This window comes from Mobula birostris, chromosome 21 (genome assembly GCF_030028105.1).
Source record: "Mobula birostris isolate sMobBir1 chromosome 21, sMobBir1.hap1, whole genome shotgun sequence".
NCBI classification, from domain to species: Eukaryota; Metazoa; Chordata; class Chondrichthyes; order Myliobatiformes; family Myliobatidae; genus Mobula; species Mobula birostris.
In genome coordinates, this window is record NC_092390.1 from 49,027,733 (window position 1) to 49,044,061 (window position 16,329).

At 40.9% G+C, this 16,329-nt stretch overlaps 1 protein-coding gene across 2 annotated transcripts in view; it reads left to right on the forward strand.

Annotated features, from left to right (window-relative positions):
- Nucleotides 1-16,329, forward strand: part of LOC140185772 (disintegrin and metalloproteinase domain-containing protein 12-like) — a 397,254-nt gene that overhangs the window by 298,175 nt on the left and 82,750 nt on the right. For both annotated transcript variants that reach the window (XM_072239412.1, XM_072239413.1), the window contains exon 11: nt 9,147-9,295. In XM_072239412.1, the coding sequence (XP_072095513.1) occupies nt 9,147-9,295 (149 nt within the window). The remainder of the gene's footprint in view (nt 1-9,146; nt 9,296-16,329) is intronic.

The following is a 16,329-nucleotide window of genomic DNA, read 5'->3' on the forward strand; positions in this document are numbered from 1 at the left end:
AAATATTCTGTCCTCCATTCTGCAGACAAAGATTTTTCATATTTGTTCATGATTTAATGTCAATAATGAACTGTTAGATCTACCAACATGTTACAACTTTATTTCATATATATTTTTTCATTTTTCAGTTAATACAGTTTTAATCATGTTAGACCATATGATATAGGAGTAAAGTTAGGCCATTTAGTCCATCGAGTCTGCTGTGCCCTTTCATCATGGCTGATGCATTTCCCTCCCAGTCCCAATCTCCCACCTTCTCCCTGTATCCCTTCATGCCCTGACTAGTCAAGATCAGGTTCAATTGAGTTATTTCCCAGGATATTGCAGCTTGTTTAAAGCAATAAAGGACTCCTACTGGGTGAGAAACTGGAATGACTGAGCATCTAATGGTGTTAGATCTCTTCACTTAATTCTATTAGAGAACACACCATTTAGAAAAGAAGTATTACAAGAACATGAACTAAAACTTTCAACCAATATCATCTAAAATATACCCTCATGAATTGAGTTTTCTTTAATTAAATAAACTTTCTAGAATAGATTAAATGCTCTCACTAAAATAATCTGTGTACAAAGATACCCAGTGGAAACTAACACCCCAGGGATTTCTGGAGGATTTCTCCGAGTATTTTTCAATAAAATCAGTAAGAAATTGAATTGAAATTGAGCATATTTTCCCTAATGTTTCAACTAAATGGAGAATTTTTTAGAAATCTCCCATGCAGTCATAACTAGACAAAAAAAGCTTTTAAAAGAATCAGCCATTCTTCTTCCTGCACCTGTTGAATCCTTTCAACTTCTGTGGCTCCCTGCCTGACGTGTAACTATTGAAGCCTAATATTCAAGGCCTAATATCATGCAAGGGGACAGCATGGTTACGGAGAACTCCAAATCCTGACCTGCAAACCAATCCGTTCCGGTACACCAATGCATATGACTCATGTACAGTTCATTATCCTCACAAAAAAACCTCAAGACATTTATAGTCATAGTCATAGTCATACTTTATTGATCCCGAGGGAAATTGGTTTTCGTTACAGTTGCACCATAAATAATTAAATAGTAATATGTAAGTTATACCAGAAAATAAGTCCAGGACCAGCCTATTGGCTCAGGGTGTCTGACCCGCCAAGGGAGGAGTTGTAAAGTTTGATGGCCACAGGCAGGAATGACTTTCTATGACGCTCTGTGTTGCATCTCGGTGGAATGAGTCTCTGGCTGAATGTACTCCTGTGCCCAACCAGTCCATCATGTAGTGGATGGGAGACATTGTCCAAGATGGCATGCAACTTGGACAGCATCCTCTTTTCAGACACCACCGTCAGAGAGTCCAGTTCCATCCCCACGACATCACCGGCCTTACAAATGAGTTTGTTGATTCTGTTGGTGTCTGCTACCCTCAGGCTGCTGCCCAAGCACACAACAGCAAACATGATAGCACTGGCCACCACAGACTCGTAGAACATCCTCAGCATCGTCCGGCAGATGTTAAAGGACCTCAGTCTCCTCAGGAAATAGAGACGGCTCTGACCCTTCTTGTAGACAGCCTCAGTGTTCTTTGACCAGTCCAGTTTATTGTCAATTTGTATCCCCAGGTATTTGTAATCCTCCACTATGTCCACACTGACCCCCTGGATGGAAACAGGGGTCACCGGTGCCTTAGCCCTCCTCAGGTCTACCACCAGCTCCTTAGTCTTTTTCACATTAAGCCCGAGATAATTCTGCTCACACCATGTGACAAAGTTTCCTACCGTAGCCCTGTACTCAGCCTCATCTCCCCTGCTGATGCATCCAACTATGGCAGTCATCAGAAAACTTCTGAAGATGACAAGACCCTATCGTAGTTGAAGTCCGAGATGTAAAAGGTGAAGAGAAAGGGAGACAAGACCGTCCCCTGATTAAAGCAAAGCTTCCAGGAGGAAAACAAGTTCCTTGTTAACAAACATTTCAAGTGCATGGTTAAAAATATCCACACCACTATTCTCTTCCCGCTATCTCCAAATTAGAGCAATTTTGTTCTTTGGACACAATCATAAAACCAGGAGTAAGTTGTTGCCAGGTGAACAGTATGTATCCATAAACAGTTGCTATAAATGAGTCCTGTTTCTGTCCCAAACTCATTTGTATCATTATATATGTAGATCTCCCTTGAATCAATGCATTTGGACTACATTTTACAAGCTTTTTATCCTGGTGCCTTCCCACTTCCTTTCCAATCCTCAAGAAGGGTCTCGGCCCGAAACATCTGCTTTCTGTTCATTTCCATGCTTGCTGCATGTCCTGCTGAGTTCCTCCAGCAATCTGTATGTGTTGCTTTGGATTGCCAGCATCAGAAGACGTCCTTGTGTTTAAGATATTACAACATATCTCTTTTGTTTTCTCTGTGATGCATTAAAATATTGTCTGTGATATATTTATGATTGCTAACCCAATGCATTTTAATAATTCTTAAGATAGCTTTATCAGCAAAAGTAAAAAAAAATAATGAGTTTCTTAGAGCACCACTTTAAGTAATATAATCTTAAACAATCAACATTAAAAATTATGCTGAACCATTTACTGATATAATTAGTGTGGAGAATAATGTTTAATAATTTTTGAAGGCAGACTGCCGTTGCCCTTGCACCTAAGTGTTGAACCATTTCAATTTTGGGATCAGCGTCAAAGTCTGTTGAGAACTATTTGCAGAAACTTGGCGTGATGATTAACTTAAGTTTGTTGTGCACCACATCTGTGAATGCATCATTCCAGATGGCACAGCAGCATAGTGTACAGCGCTTTACGGTACCAGCTATCTGGCTTTGTACATTCTCCCCATAACCACATAGGTTTCCTCCAGGTGCTCGGGTTTCCTCCCACAGTCCAAAAACATACCGGCTGATAGGTTAAGTGGTTATTGTAAACTGTCCTGTGCTAGGCTAGGATTAAACTGGGGGCGGGGAGGGTGGCGGTGGGGGGTGTTGCTAGGCAGGGCGGCATGAAGGGCCAGAAGGGCCGATTCCACACTGTATCTCAATAAATAAATAAACATATAATCAGATTTCTAGCACAGTTTAAAGTAAGACAAAAAAAAAGTCCCAGAAACTTGGTTTGCAGTGGACAAAACTTTCATAACGCCTTGTTTTACTGGGTTCTTTTTGTCAAGTTAACATCAGGGCAGCCTACAGGAAATGCAGCCCTTTTTATTTTTCTTCCCATGCTTTGAAACTCAAAGACTGCTTAGAAGTGAAGCATGACTTCCTACTTTTCTGTTCAAATCCCCAAACAATGAATTATAACATTCTGTTAGATCACCAATTCACTTGCTGTGCTTGCACGCTAACCTTTTGTGAATCATGCACTAGGACACTCAGATTCCTCTGCACCTCAGACCTCTGCAATCTCTTCATTTAGGTGCTTCTTGTTTGTAAAAACTTGTTGGCTTGGAGCACTGATTAGAGTAAATAAATGCTCTCTTAGAGGGTCTAAATCCATAAAGTGAGAAGCTGCTTTCCTAATCCTCCAGGCCCGTGAAGTCTATGCCTGAAAGATTTATCCAGCCCACTTTTCTCATATTAATCACATAAAGACAATTTCAACAAACATTACTGTCATTTAAACTAACAAATTCTAATTGGCTACAAGATGAAATGGGGAATATGGAATCTATGAAAGGGGCTCAAGGCTAAATTTGATACACTAATCCCTTGCTAGATACTACAAACCAAAATGTTTTAATGTCTGAAAAGCAGGATGTTACAAATGCACACACAGAAGTTAAGTAAGTGGGAAAACATATGTGGCAGAAGAAGTCCAATATGGGGAAATCTGAGGTAATTTACTCTGTATCCAAGAAAATCAAATGGGAATATTTTCTTCTTGTTGACAGAGAAAGAATTCTGAAAAAGGAAGGATGAGAAATTAGTAGAAATATATGCAAATCTATATGAGGAACTGAAAAACTATCCGGAAATCAGGGAGCTGATTCCCAGAAATGAACTCAAACCTGGCCTCAAGAAAGCATCCCAGAAACAAAGATAACTTTCAGCAATGCCATTTGCTTAGGGAGAGAGATGATGAAATGACAATGAAGCCAAGTTTGTGCTTGATGCAGTTAGTAGATACTATGCATATGAATTGTGATCGGGGTAGGCCACTTAGGCCTTCAAACCTACTCTGTGATTATAGCTGATCTGATTTTAACCTCATTGCTAGATCCTTCATTAGCCTTGCCTAGCAAGGATTTATTTACCTCTCTCTTCAAAGTATTCAAAGAATTTACTTCCACTGCTCTTTGAGGAACATCATTTGAAAGGCTCACAATCTCATCTCTGTCTTGAATGGGTGAATCTTTATTTTCAAGAAATGACCATTGGTCGACTATGGATGTTGCAGCCTAGCCGTCTGGATACACAAGCCAGGGCACTATGATATGGAGAGTAAGTTGCTGCCCATGTAACAAACCCCATCCCCCAGTCCTTCCATGCATCTGCTCTACCTAGAGGAACAGCAGAGATTGATTTCAATAGGTTTCAATAAATGCTCTGACAATAGCATTTAATGTCAGAGAACTGTAAGCAATATACATCCTGAAATTCTTTTTCTTCACTAACATCCACGACAACAGAGGAGTGCCCTGAAGAATGAATGACAGTTAAATCATTGAACCCCAAAGCCCCCCCAACTCCCCCGCCAGCAAAAAGCATTGGCATCCCCTTCCGAGCACTCAAGCATGCAGCAAAGCATCACAGACTTGCAGTACCCCAAAGACTACTCGTTCACCTGGTAATTTGGCATACCACAGCCTGTCCCTCCCTCTCTCCCTCTCTCCCTCTCTCCCTCTCTCCCTCTCTCCCTCTCTCTCTCTCTCTCTCTCTCTCTCTCTCTCTCTCTCTCTCTCTCTCCTCCCCCTCCCTAATAAGGGAAAAAGAGGTGTCCCCATTTCACAGCAAGAGGGGAGACATAACAAAACAACTCGCTGATTTATGGTGTTAATAGTCTGTTGTGTCGCTTTTTCCTGAGTTTTGTGCCCAAAGGACTCATGTCTCTTGGCACACAGCCAGCAGCCAGCTCCCTGCTTTCAATCTTCCATGTACTCCCACGACACATCAGGCGACAGCACCAGCCTTGAATCCACCCCCTCCAGAGCCATGAAAATCCGGCACCCTGAAGGTGCGCTGGTCTTCCAGGCCACCTTGGAATATCGAAAAGCGGCCGGTTGTGAGGCCCTGAGAGCGGGTCCCATTTCTGCAAAGAACCATAGTCAGTGTGTAACTCCAGGTCAGGGTCTTCAAAAGAACCTTGAAAGGGGAAAAAAAGGAGATATCAAAGATAGAAATAGAGCTCTTTCCAAAGATGCCAGCAAAGGAGTGGCCGTTAGGCACCATCATCCCTCCTGAGCTCTTCCCGAATTGATACAGTTTGGCACCAGCAGCACTCAACATAGGACTGGCTTAGGGACTCCCCCTGGGTTTACTCCCAAAGCCTTCCCCATGAGTGGGTATAGTCACAAGACAACAGAGGTTTGAGATCAGAGTTTTCCTTCTCCTAGAAGAGCTACCAGTCCCATCTGCCCAAAGTGACTGGTTTTAAAGCACCAGTAACCCACCTTTGCCCCTTCTCCCGCCTGTAGAAACAGTTTCACTGGGCTTAGTAGCTAAGGCGCACATGAAGGCCAGGAGCTGGACTTGGTTGTCAGAGGCTATTTGAGGCGCATACCATTGGGAGCATCTAATAGGTATTGGGAGCTTATCCCCACTACCACCCCCAGCTATAACAACCTTAAGAAACCTTAAGCAGTGACTATTAATTCAATATTCCCCTTCAAGATGAAATATTCTCTCTATATCTACCCTGTCAAGATCCCTCAGGATCAAGGAACTCTTCAGAATGCCACCTGACACATGCCTAGCCTATTTAACCATTTCTTATATGCCAACTCAACCTTTCCAGGTACAGTATCATGCCGATAATCCTTCTCTGAATTATTTCCAATGCATGAACATCCACCCTTGAATAAGGAGATGAATACTATGCACATGACTCCAGATGTGATCTCATTAACACTCACAGGAATCAAGCAATTCCCCTGACAATGAATTATAACGTTCTGTTAGATGCCCTATCCACCTGCTGTACTTGAGCACTAACCTTCTGTCGCTCATGCACGTGGACACCCAGAACCCTCTGCACTTCAGACCTCTGAAATTTCTTTTCATTTAGATGTTTCTTCGTGTTTTTTTTTTGTTTTACTCCCAAAATGGATATTACTTAAAATTCCAAGTTTTGTTCAGGCTGACCAAAAACATTGAGGCATTCCTCTTAGTGTGTTTGTCCATCGTCGTTGATGAAGACCTTGACACCATTAGTCAAATGATGATGGTGTTGAGACTAGTGCTTGATTTGGATTTAAGTGAGGGAGAGTTGCGCAGCATCAGCCTCACTCTCTCTTCCCAATTCCCATCTGGATCCAGTGGCAAGATAAGAGTCAAGAGGGCTGGAGATGGGACTAGGCACAGTGGATGACCAGGCCGTCTCCTGTGTCTAGTCGTACTCTACGTGTTCCACGACGCTTGCAGGGACCGCCTTCCTGACTGTTGGACCTTCCATTGGTCTCCTCCGCTCAATCCGCCGGAGTCTGTCTTCACATGCTGGGATAGACAACTCCCTATCTCACCGAGGGTTTGAGACCCGTCGGCTACCCTCACCTGGTTTAGCCGGCTTGTCGAAGCCGTTGCCCGGGGTGTGGCCGCTGTCGCATGCAAACAGCTACGGGGAGCCACAGGTGAGAGCTGAGTGCCAGATGGGGACCAAAGGTGGACAAACCGCCTTGAGAAGGACGCGACATGTTCCCCCACGAGAGGTGCTACCCCTCCCTGACACCCCATACACCCCTCTTACAGGTTACATTCCTCTGAATGTGGTTAAAAATAAACATATGGGTTTAGATTGAATGAGGATGACAACAAATACATTTTCTTTCTCAAAAACAGCTTCTCAATAACAATTCATTGCTTGGATATTGAGTCATTCTGCCTTCTACATTGTTTGATATCTGCTATTTCAGTCAAAATCCATTCCAGTGCTTCACAAAAGGGTGATTAAAAACCAAACCATCTTAATTATTCCTTTAATTCTGAATTTCTTTCCGAGATTCACAGAAAGGTGAAGACCACATACAAATAAGAAGGGTGTATAAAAGAGCAAAAATTGCTACAGAAGCAAAAGTTCAAAGTTCTAAGTAAATATATTACTAAAGTACATATATGTCACCATATTTGTACCTTCTTCCTGATGGCAGCAGCAAGAAGAGAACACATCCTGGGTGGTGGAGGTCCCTGATGATGGATGCTGCTTTCCTGTGACAAAGATTCATGTAGATGTGCTCGTTGGTGGGGAGGGCTTTAACCATGATGGACTTGGCCGTATCCACTACTTTTTGTAGGATTTTCTGTTGAAGGGCATTGGTACTTGCATGCCACGCTGTGATGCAGCTAGTCAATACACTCTTCGCCATACATCTATAGATGTCACGCCGAATCTTCGCAGACTCCTAAGGAAGTAGAGGCACAGCGGTGCTTTCTTCATTATCGCAGTTACATGCTGGGCCCAGGAAAGGTCCTCTGAAATAGTAACACTGAGATTCATGTATATGAAAAAAAACGAAAGAAGGCAAAATAACAGTAACAAAAGGACTCTGAAGATAGATGGAGAGTTATTTATTATATAATTATGAGGGAGGAAAAGAAATAGCCAAGAGTCTTCTGGACTACTATAAAACATGAAAATAAAGAAATAAATATATACTTTGAGTAATACCTGATGAATAAGGAACATGATAATATGAATAATATTTCAGGGAAATGAATTATAGATAAACTGAAGTTGTCATAAGCAAAGAAACTGCATTTTAAAACTGGGACAACAGGATGTCAAATCCTCTGTATTTACTGCTTTCTATCCCAACAATTTGAAGGAAGCAAGTGTGGAAATTAAGACATTCGAAAGCTGTGCTCGTTCAAGTTTTCTCTCTTTATTTGGAAAATTGCAAAATAAACTCACATTTGAAAAGTGAGAGAAAGAAAATAGAAGATATTGGAGATTTGTGTGTCTCACATATATCTGATGCAAGGAAGTTCTGGGAGTTTATAATTTAGGACAGAGTAATTGAGCACGTAAGAGAAATCAGAGCCAACTGGAGGAAGCCAAAGTGGATTTGAAAAGTGTGGTACAAGTCTAACAAATCTGAGTGATAATTGTGAAGAAGTAATTGAAGGAGCTGTCAGAGACAGGTCCTTAGAAATGCTTTATACCAACTTCCAAATGGCATTTAGTCAAATTTCATGTGAAACATTGTGAGATAAAATGACAGCTTTGAAGATGAGAAAATTTTTGATTTGATTGGGGTGTGCTGCAGTATTAGTAGACAGAGAGGCATACTAGCAGACCGAATGGGTACATACTCACATTTAAAGGAAGTCACTCATGCCACCAGATACTGTAATGCTGGTGGTCATCTCTTCATGGTATTAATTAATGCCTTACATTAAGCAGTGGAGAGTCATATCTGCGAATTTTTTGTCCACACAAGATAGGTGATATTGCAAGTAGACTTGACAGATATGTACTGTAAAATTGTGAAGAGACAATGATAGGAAGGGACCTGAGAGAAAGCTTTACTGTCAGCAAGCGTGTCCAAGGCAAGGAAGATCAGTTTCAGAATCTGGGAAATAAGTTGAACAAAGGGTGGCAGAGCTATGAAAGTTGTTCACAGATAAGCAGTCACAGTACATACTAGCTCAGTGAATCGCTAAAATCGGAGAATGGTTGATTTATGTTCACCTAGGTTTTTAAAAGATATGGAGTAAAGCTCTGTCATACCACTAATGAATGACAGAACAATGCCAGGATCTTAATGGCCCCCTATCGTTCCTGCATTATTATAGCCAAAGGAAATGAATATGGAAACTATATTTAACTGGAGATTTGCATAGCAGTGAGTCCATTTACTAATTTATAATGTAATGGACACTATGAGATCCTTCTGACTCGCATATAAAGTCAACATACTTCTTTGATTACTTTGAGTATTTCAGCTTTTTAGATGGAACAATGCTCTTTCTGACGTTTAAACTCCAAAATACGATTTTGGCTCTGCAATTTTACAGGATCATTCGGATAATCCTCTTGGCGCAGCAGTTACTATGGCGCACGAGCTGGGCCACAATTTTGGCATGAACCACGACACTCCTGAACGTAGCTGTACCTGCAAGGCATCATCAGACAAAGGGGGCTGCATCATGACACCATCCACCGGGTAAGCTACACGGTTGCACGTAGACAATGTATTTGTCTGCGCTTCATCGTTGAAATTTGGAAGCTGTCTAAGAAAATATTGTAGTGTTGGAGACTGAAAAAAATATACAAGTATGCAATTTTTTTTTGGCTGTAACATCCCTATGGTATTCTAAACATAGCATTGCACAAACTATGGACTGAGGAACTCACACTTCATTTTAATTCTTTAACAGTTCATAGTTTTTGGATCATTGTGGGCCTGGTATGGGATATTATTTTATGAAGCAATATGTCAACAACCAATGAATTCAGTATTAAATGGCTATTGTTATAAGGTCCAAACAAAATACATGTTTGCCTTCATTCTTGATCAGAATGCCCAGAATCAGCAGGGAATGTACCACAGAGATCTCATAGACATTTTATTTATTTATTTGTTGAGCTATAGCGCAGAGTAGGCCCTTCCGGTCCTTCGAGCCACGCCAACGAGTAACCCTCAATTTAACTCCAGTCTAGTCATGGCACAATTTACAATGACCAGTTAACCTACCAACCAGAACACCTTGAGACTGTGGGAGGAGACAGGAACACTCAGAGGAAACCCATGCAGTCACTGGGAGAAAGTACAAACTCCTTAAAGGCATCGGCGGGAATTGAACCTGGGTCACTGGTACTGTAAAGCGTACTGTAAACCACTACACTCCTGTGCCACTCTTCTATGAGTCCCTTCTGACTCACACATAAGTCGGTAACATTTATGACAGTTAGCCACTACGGTGGAAATGTAGATAATGTGTCGCACTGCCCTGATGAATAGCCATCTTCTTAAATTTTGCTGACACATTTAAATATTTCTTACATTTTCATTGAGGACGATATTACAGAAATCAGGCTCTGAATGTTGCTCTTTATACTTGATGACCAGCCATTGTCTATAATGTTAGGAAATTTATCTAGACTCTTCCATGTGTAGGAATTTATGGTGGATTGTAAATTATATTTACAATTTCATCAGAAGTGTTAGTCATTTCCGTGAATCATGGAAAGTTATAATATTGTTTCACATTAGAGGTCATTTTAAATTTAACCCCAGGAAAAAAATAGCTTTGGCCAAACATTTGTTGTGCAGACTTTCCATTCTGTGGGCATTTGACTCAAATTTGCTTATCTTCAGCCTATTGAGTTTTGCTAAAGTTAAAAAAAACAGATCAGTGCATAAAAATCAGGAGCAGGAGGAGGCCATGTATCCTTCAAGCTTGCCTCATCATTCACTGAGAACATGGCTAATTTTCTAACTCAGCACCATTTTCTTGCAATATCCTCATAGCCATTGCTTCCAGAAATCCATCAGTCTCTCTTTTGAATGAACACTGTGACTGAACATCAAACCCTGTCCAGGGTAGAGAACTCCAAAGATTCGCTACTCTCTGAGTGAAGAAACTTCTTCTCATCTCAGTTATATACAGTCTATTGTTTACCATGATTGTGTCCAGAGTAACCTGTTCTCCATTAATACAGAATTGGGGAATGCCCATTACTCTGTAAATATTCTGTTCTACACAAACTAGTTGTATTCCTGGGACTGATACAGCTGAAATGCCTGTTAAATCAATTATAAGCTCGATAGATAATAATAGGATAAATTATCTATTGTGTGTGAATAGATTGAGTGGAAAAAGCAGACCGAACAAAATTGATTGTAGTATGTTGATGGACTAGTGATGTTAGCTCTGACAGATTGGATATTATTCAACCAACCGGCTGCCAACTATAACTCATTACAAGCCTTAGATTATCCTCACAGACTAATATTTAAGGATCATGGTTCTGCAAAGTATTATCACATACTTAAAAATGCCAAATGGAGTTAATTAAATCACAAAAATGAGAAAATCTACAGATGCTGGAAATCCAAGCAACACACACAGAATGCCGGAGGAACTCAGAAGACCAGGCAGCATTTGTGGAAAAGAGTAAACAGTCAACGTTTCAGGCTGAGACCCTTCACCAGGACTGGAGATAAAAGATGAGAGGTCAGAGTAAGAAGGTGGGAGGAGGGGAGGAAGAAATACAAGGTAGTAGGTGATAGGTGAAACCGGGAGAGGGGGAGTGGTGAAGTAAAGAGCTGGGAAGTTGATTGGTGAGAGAGATAAAGGGCTAGAGAAGGGGGAATCTGACAGGAAAAGACAGAAGGCCATGGAAGGAGGAGAAGGGAGAGGAGCACCAGAGGGAGGTGATGGGCAGGTAAGGAGATAAGGTGACAGCGGGAAATGGGAATAGAGAAAGGGGAAGTGGGGGAGGGCAGTTACTTGAAGTTTTGAGAAATCGATGTTCATGCCATCAGGTTGGAGGCTACCAGATGGAGTATAAGGTGTTGCTCCTCCAACCTGAGTGTGGCCTCATTGCACAATGAGCAGAAAGGGGTTCATTAAATGCTATCTACACACAAGGATCAGCATGTAACATCCAGTACTACTTTTTCACCACACTGCATTCCATAATTAAACTTCGCTAGTTGAGGAAAATTTCTGCTTTCCCAGTAAACATTCCATCAATAATGATTGACCTTAGTTTTATTTTGTTGGAGTTTCTCATGCTGGTCTTAATTCTGTGCTTATGTGGAGAATAAGTAGTAAGAAGAACGTAGTGCTTTAACCTCTGTCTGATATATTGCTTGTGACAAGACTCGTATAGTTTAGCCAGCAGTGCAGAACTTGACATGAAATACAAGTAGAAATATCACATTTACCCAAGAGGCGTTCTGCTGTAAAATGTGCCCATGGGTCTCTATTACCTCTCAGTAGTAAATTGTCCCAAGTGCTAACATTTGAACTTGTCATAACATTTTAATATCAATTTATGCTGTCTAAAGGACTGGCCTGTTGCAGACTCTATGCCAAAAACCTGTTTTAGAAAACATGACTTACTTTAAGGACAAGATGTCTAAAACATGCCACTTGTAAGCAGGAGTGTCTAAAATGAGATTCCAATATGAAGTAATATTTGCAAGCAATAACTAACTTTAAGCGATAAGTTCGTGGCCTAAGGTAGAGTCAATTTTAGAAAACCTAGCACATATATTTTTCAACATAGTCCCCTCCTACATTTACACACTTAGTCCAGCGGTCGTGGAGCATACAGATCCCTTCTTTGTAGAAGTTGGCGTCTTGGACCTCTAAAAATTGGTCCACAGCAGGGGTGATTGATAAGTTTGTGGCCTAATGTAGAAGGATATGAGTTATTAACTTCAAACTTTCTGCATAATCACTCAAAGAGTTGAGCTGCATGTGCCTGTAACGAGAGCTGTATAGCTCATCTCCTTCTACTTTAGGCCACGAACACCACTCATCTCTCCTGTGGACCACTTTCTGGAGGTCCAAGATGTTGACTTCTACAAAAAAGGGATCCGTATGCTCCACAACCGCTGGACTAATTGTGTAAATGTAGGAGGGGACTATGTTGAAAAATAAATGTGCTAGGTTTTCTAAAATTGATTCCTTCTACCTTAGGCCATGAACTTATCAATCACCCCTGGTAAAATGCTAGAGGAACTCAGCAGATCAAACAGCATCTATAGAAAGGAATAAACAGTCGACATTTTGGACAAAACCCTGTATCAGGATCTGCAGAATCTCTTGTGTTTCTGATAAATTTATGTAGTTGTTTTGATGGTTACACTTAAAGGCAAAAGAATATTTTTTTGGTATATGAGATTATCCATACAAGAAGTTAGACAGATTAGTATAAATCAGGATTCCCATGCAGAAATTTCTCAATGGAGTTTCAAGCCAATTAAAATTCTACATGGACAATTATTAATTGACAATTGTTATATTTTTATTAATAAATAAGGATTATTTTCTTTGTAACCCAGGAAGTAGGTGAATGCATTTTCATATTAATTTCCAATATACATTTGACTTGACTTTAAAATGAAGCTTTAAGGCCTAGTCTACATTATAAGGCAGTGACATTGAACCACATAGTTTCAGAATAAAATTGTGAAAACTTTGTTTATATTATCTGATATGATACATTAATATGTGGTTAGATTAATTGATTGTCCAGCCTATTTCAATCCTCCAACAAAACTAATTTATCTGGAAGCTGTGGCATTGTCCTTTGGTGACATAGACTCATTGAACACTACAGCATAGGAACAGGCTATTCAGACCAGCTAGTCCATGCCGGGTCATAAATCTGCCTAGTCCCATCAACCTGCACCTGAACCATTGTCATCCATACCCCTCCCATCCATGTACCGATCTAAATTTCTCTTAAATGTTGAAATTTAACCACAACCACCACATGTGCTGGCAGCTCATTCCACTCTCTCACCACCCCCGAGTGAAGAATTTCAAGTTCAATTTCAAGTTTAATTGTCATTCAGCCCTTCATGAATACCTATGGATACAGCCAAATGAAGAAGTTTTACTTTTGGGCCAAGGTGCAAAACACAGTACCAACAGACACACACAGCACATATAAGATAGCAGTAGTATTGTCACATGAAAAATATATAGTCCAAGTTCCTGAGTCTATGAATGTTCCAGCAGTCTACATTCAAACAAAATACATCTTGTCTTCTGCCGAGCGAACACTTGGGGGGGGGGGGGGATGGACAGCACTGACCATGTGCCATGTCACACCACTTCCTGTGCCCTGGTGGACTCTGAAGCTACCCTCTTTGGCACCTGCAAGCAGGTGGCACCACAGCTTGATGCCAAGTCCTCACTACAACTGAGGCCATGCAGCTCCCCTGCTGTTTGCCAATAAGCCAGTGAATTGGACTTGCAGCTTTCCACATTAACAATGCCCAGCAGGGTCTTGCAATCACAAGAAAAGTGACTACAATGATCGCTCTCTGTTAGACTACACATATCCTTCGTGCACCACTGCCTCTCTGTCGAAGGCAGCATCACAGTCTACACCAAGTCCAGCTCCTTCAGTTTCTCCACCATTAAGCAACTCACTGCTGGAGTAGACCTGAGTATTTTAAGCTCTTATTGTCCAGCAGAGTCTTGCAATTGTAAAAAAAATATATTTTTAAGACAATAACACCTTAGGTTAGCCCTGTAGAAGCCTCTGCATCAAAGTGAACTGCCATCTTACAAGAAGTACCGGAAGTTCCTCCTCATGTTTCCCTAAGCATTTCATCTTTCACCTTTAACCCATGACCTTTAGTTGTAGTACCATCCAACCTCAGTGGATAAAGCCTGCTTGTATTTACCCTATCTATACCCCTCATAATTTTACATACTGTGCCTCTATCAAATCTCCCCTCAATCTTCTATGCTCCAGGCAAAATTTCCAACCCTATTCAACCTTTCCCTATAGCTTAGGTCATCAAGTCTTGACAACACCCTTGTAAATTTTCTCTGCACTCTTTCAATTTATTTACACCTTTTCTGTAGGTAGGTGACCAAAACTGCACACGGTACTCCAAATTAGGCCTCACCATCTTGTACAATTTCAACGTAACATCCCAACTCCTGTATTCCATACATTAATGTACTACCTCAGCTTGAATGCTAAACTACTGAACATTCTTGACCAACTTCCCATATGGGACCTTGTCAGATGCCTTGCTAAAGCCCATGAAGACAATATCCACCTTCTTGCCTTCATCAGCTTTCCTGGTGACGTTGAAAAATTCTGAAAAACTGGTTAGCCATAACTTACCACACACAAAAGCATGTTGACTATCCCTAATCAGTCCCCATCCTTCCAAATAATTATCTATCCAGTTGCTTGGAATACCTTCCAATAATCTTCCCACTACTGATGTCAGGCTCACTGGCCTATAATTTTCTGGCTTATCCTTAGAGCCAAATTATGCCAGACTTACTTCCTGGCATAAATTACATACTACTATTTAACTATTTATGGTTTATTACTATTTAATTATTTATGGTGCAACTGTAACGAAAACCAATTTCCCCTGGGATCAATAAAGTATGACTATAACTATGACTATAAACAACGGAACACCATTAGCTATCATCCAAACCTCCAATATCTCTCTCATGGCTAAGGGCATTTTAAGTACCTCTGCTAGGACCCCTGCGATTTCTGCACTAGCCTCCCACAGGGTCTGAAGGAATATCTTGTCAGGCCTTGGGAATTTATCCACCCTAATTGCTCCTCTGTAGTATTATAGAGTCCATAACTTCTTTGCTGCTTTCCTTCACCTCCATAGACTCTGTGTTCACCCCCCAAGTAAACACAGATGCAAAAACAAATCCATTTTAGATCTCCACCAACTCTTTTGGCTTCATGCATAGACTACCTTTCTGATCTTCCAGACAACTAATTTTGACCCTTGCTACCCTTTTGCTCTTAATATATATCTATAGAAACCCTTAAAATTCTCCTTCGCCTTGTCTGCTAGTGCAACCTCGTGCTTTCTTTTAGCCCTACTGACTTCCTTCTTAATTGTTCTCTTGCATTTCTTATATTACTCATGTAGTTTATTTGTTTCCACCTGCCAGTACCTGACATGCACCTCCTTTTTCTTAACAAGGGCCTCAATATCTCTCAAACACCAAGGTTCCCAAAACCTGTTCTCCTTGCCTTTTACTCTGTACTTTCAAAAAATTACACTTTTGAAAGCCTCTCGGTTACCAAGTATATCTTTGCCAGAAAGCAGCCTGTCCCAGTTCACACTTGCCAGATCCTTTCCGACACCATCAAAATTGGCCTTTCTCCAATTTAGAATCTCAACCTGAGGACCAGACCTATCTTTTCTATATTGACTTTGAAATTAATGGCATTATAACCACTAGGTGCAAAGTGTTCGACACAGATTTCTGTCACCTGCCCTGTCTCATTCGCTAATAGGAGATCTAGTATGACACTCTCTTTAGCTGAGATTCTATGTACTGATCAAGGAAACTTTCCTAAACACATTTGACAAATGCTTTCCCATCCAACCCTTTTACATAATGGGAATCCCAGTCATTATGTGCAAAGTTAAAATCACCTACTATCACAACCTTATGTTTCTTGCAACAGTCTGCAATCGCTGTACAAATTTGCTGCTCTAGATCCCGC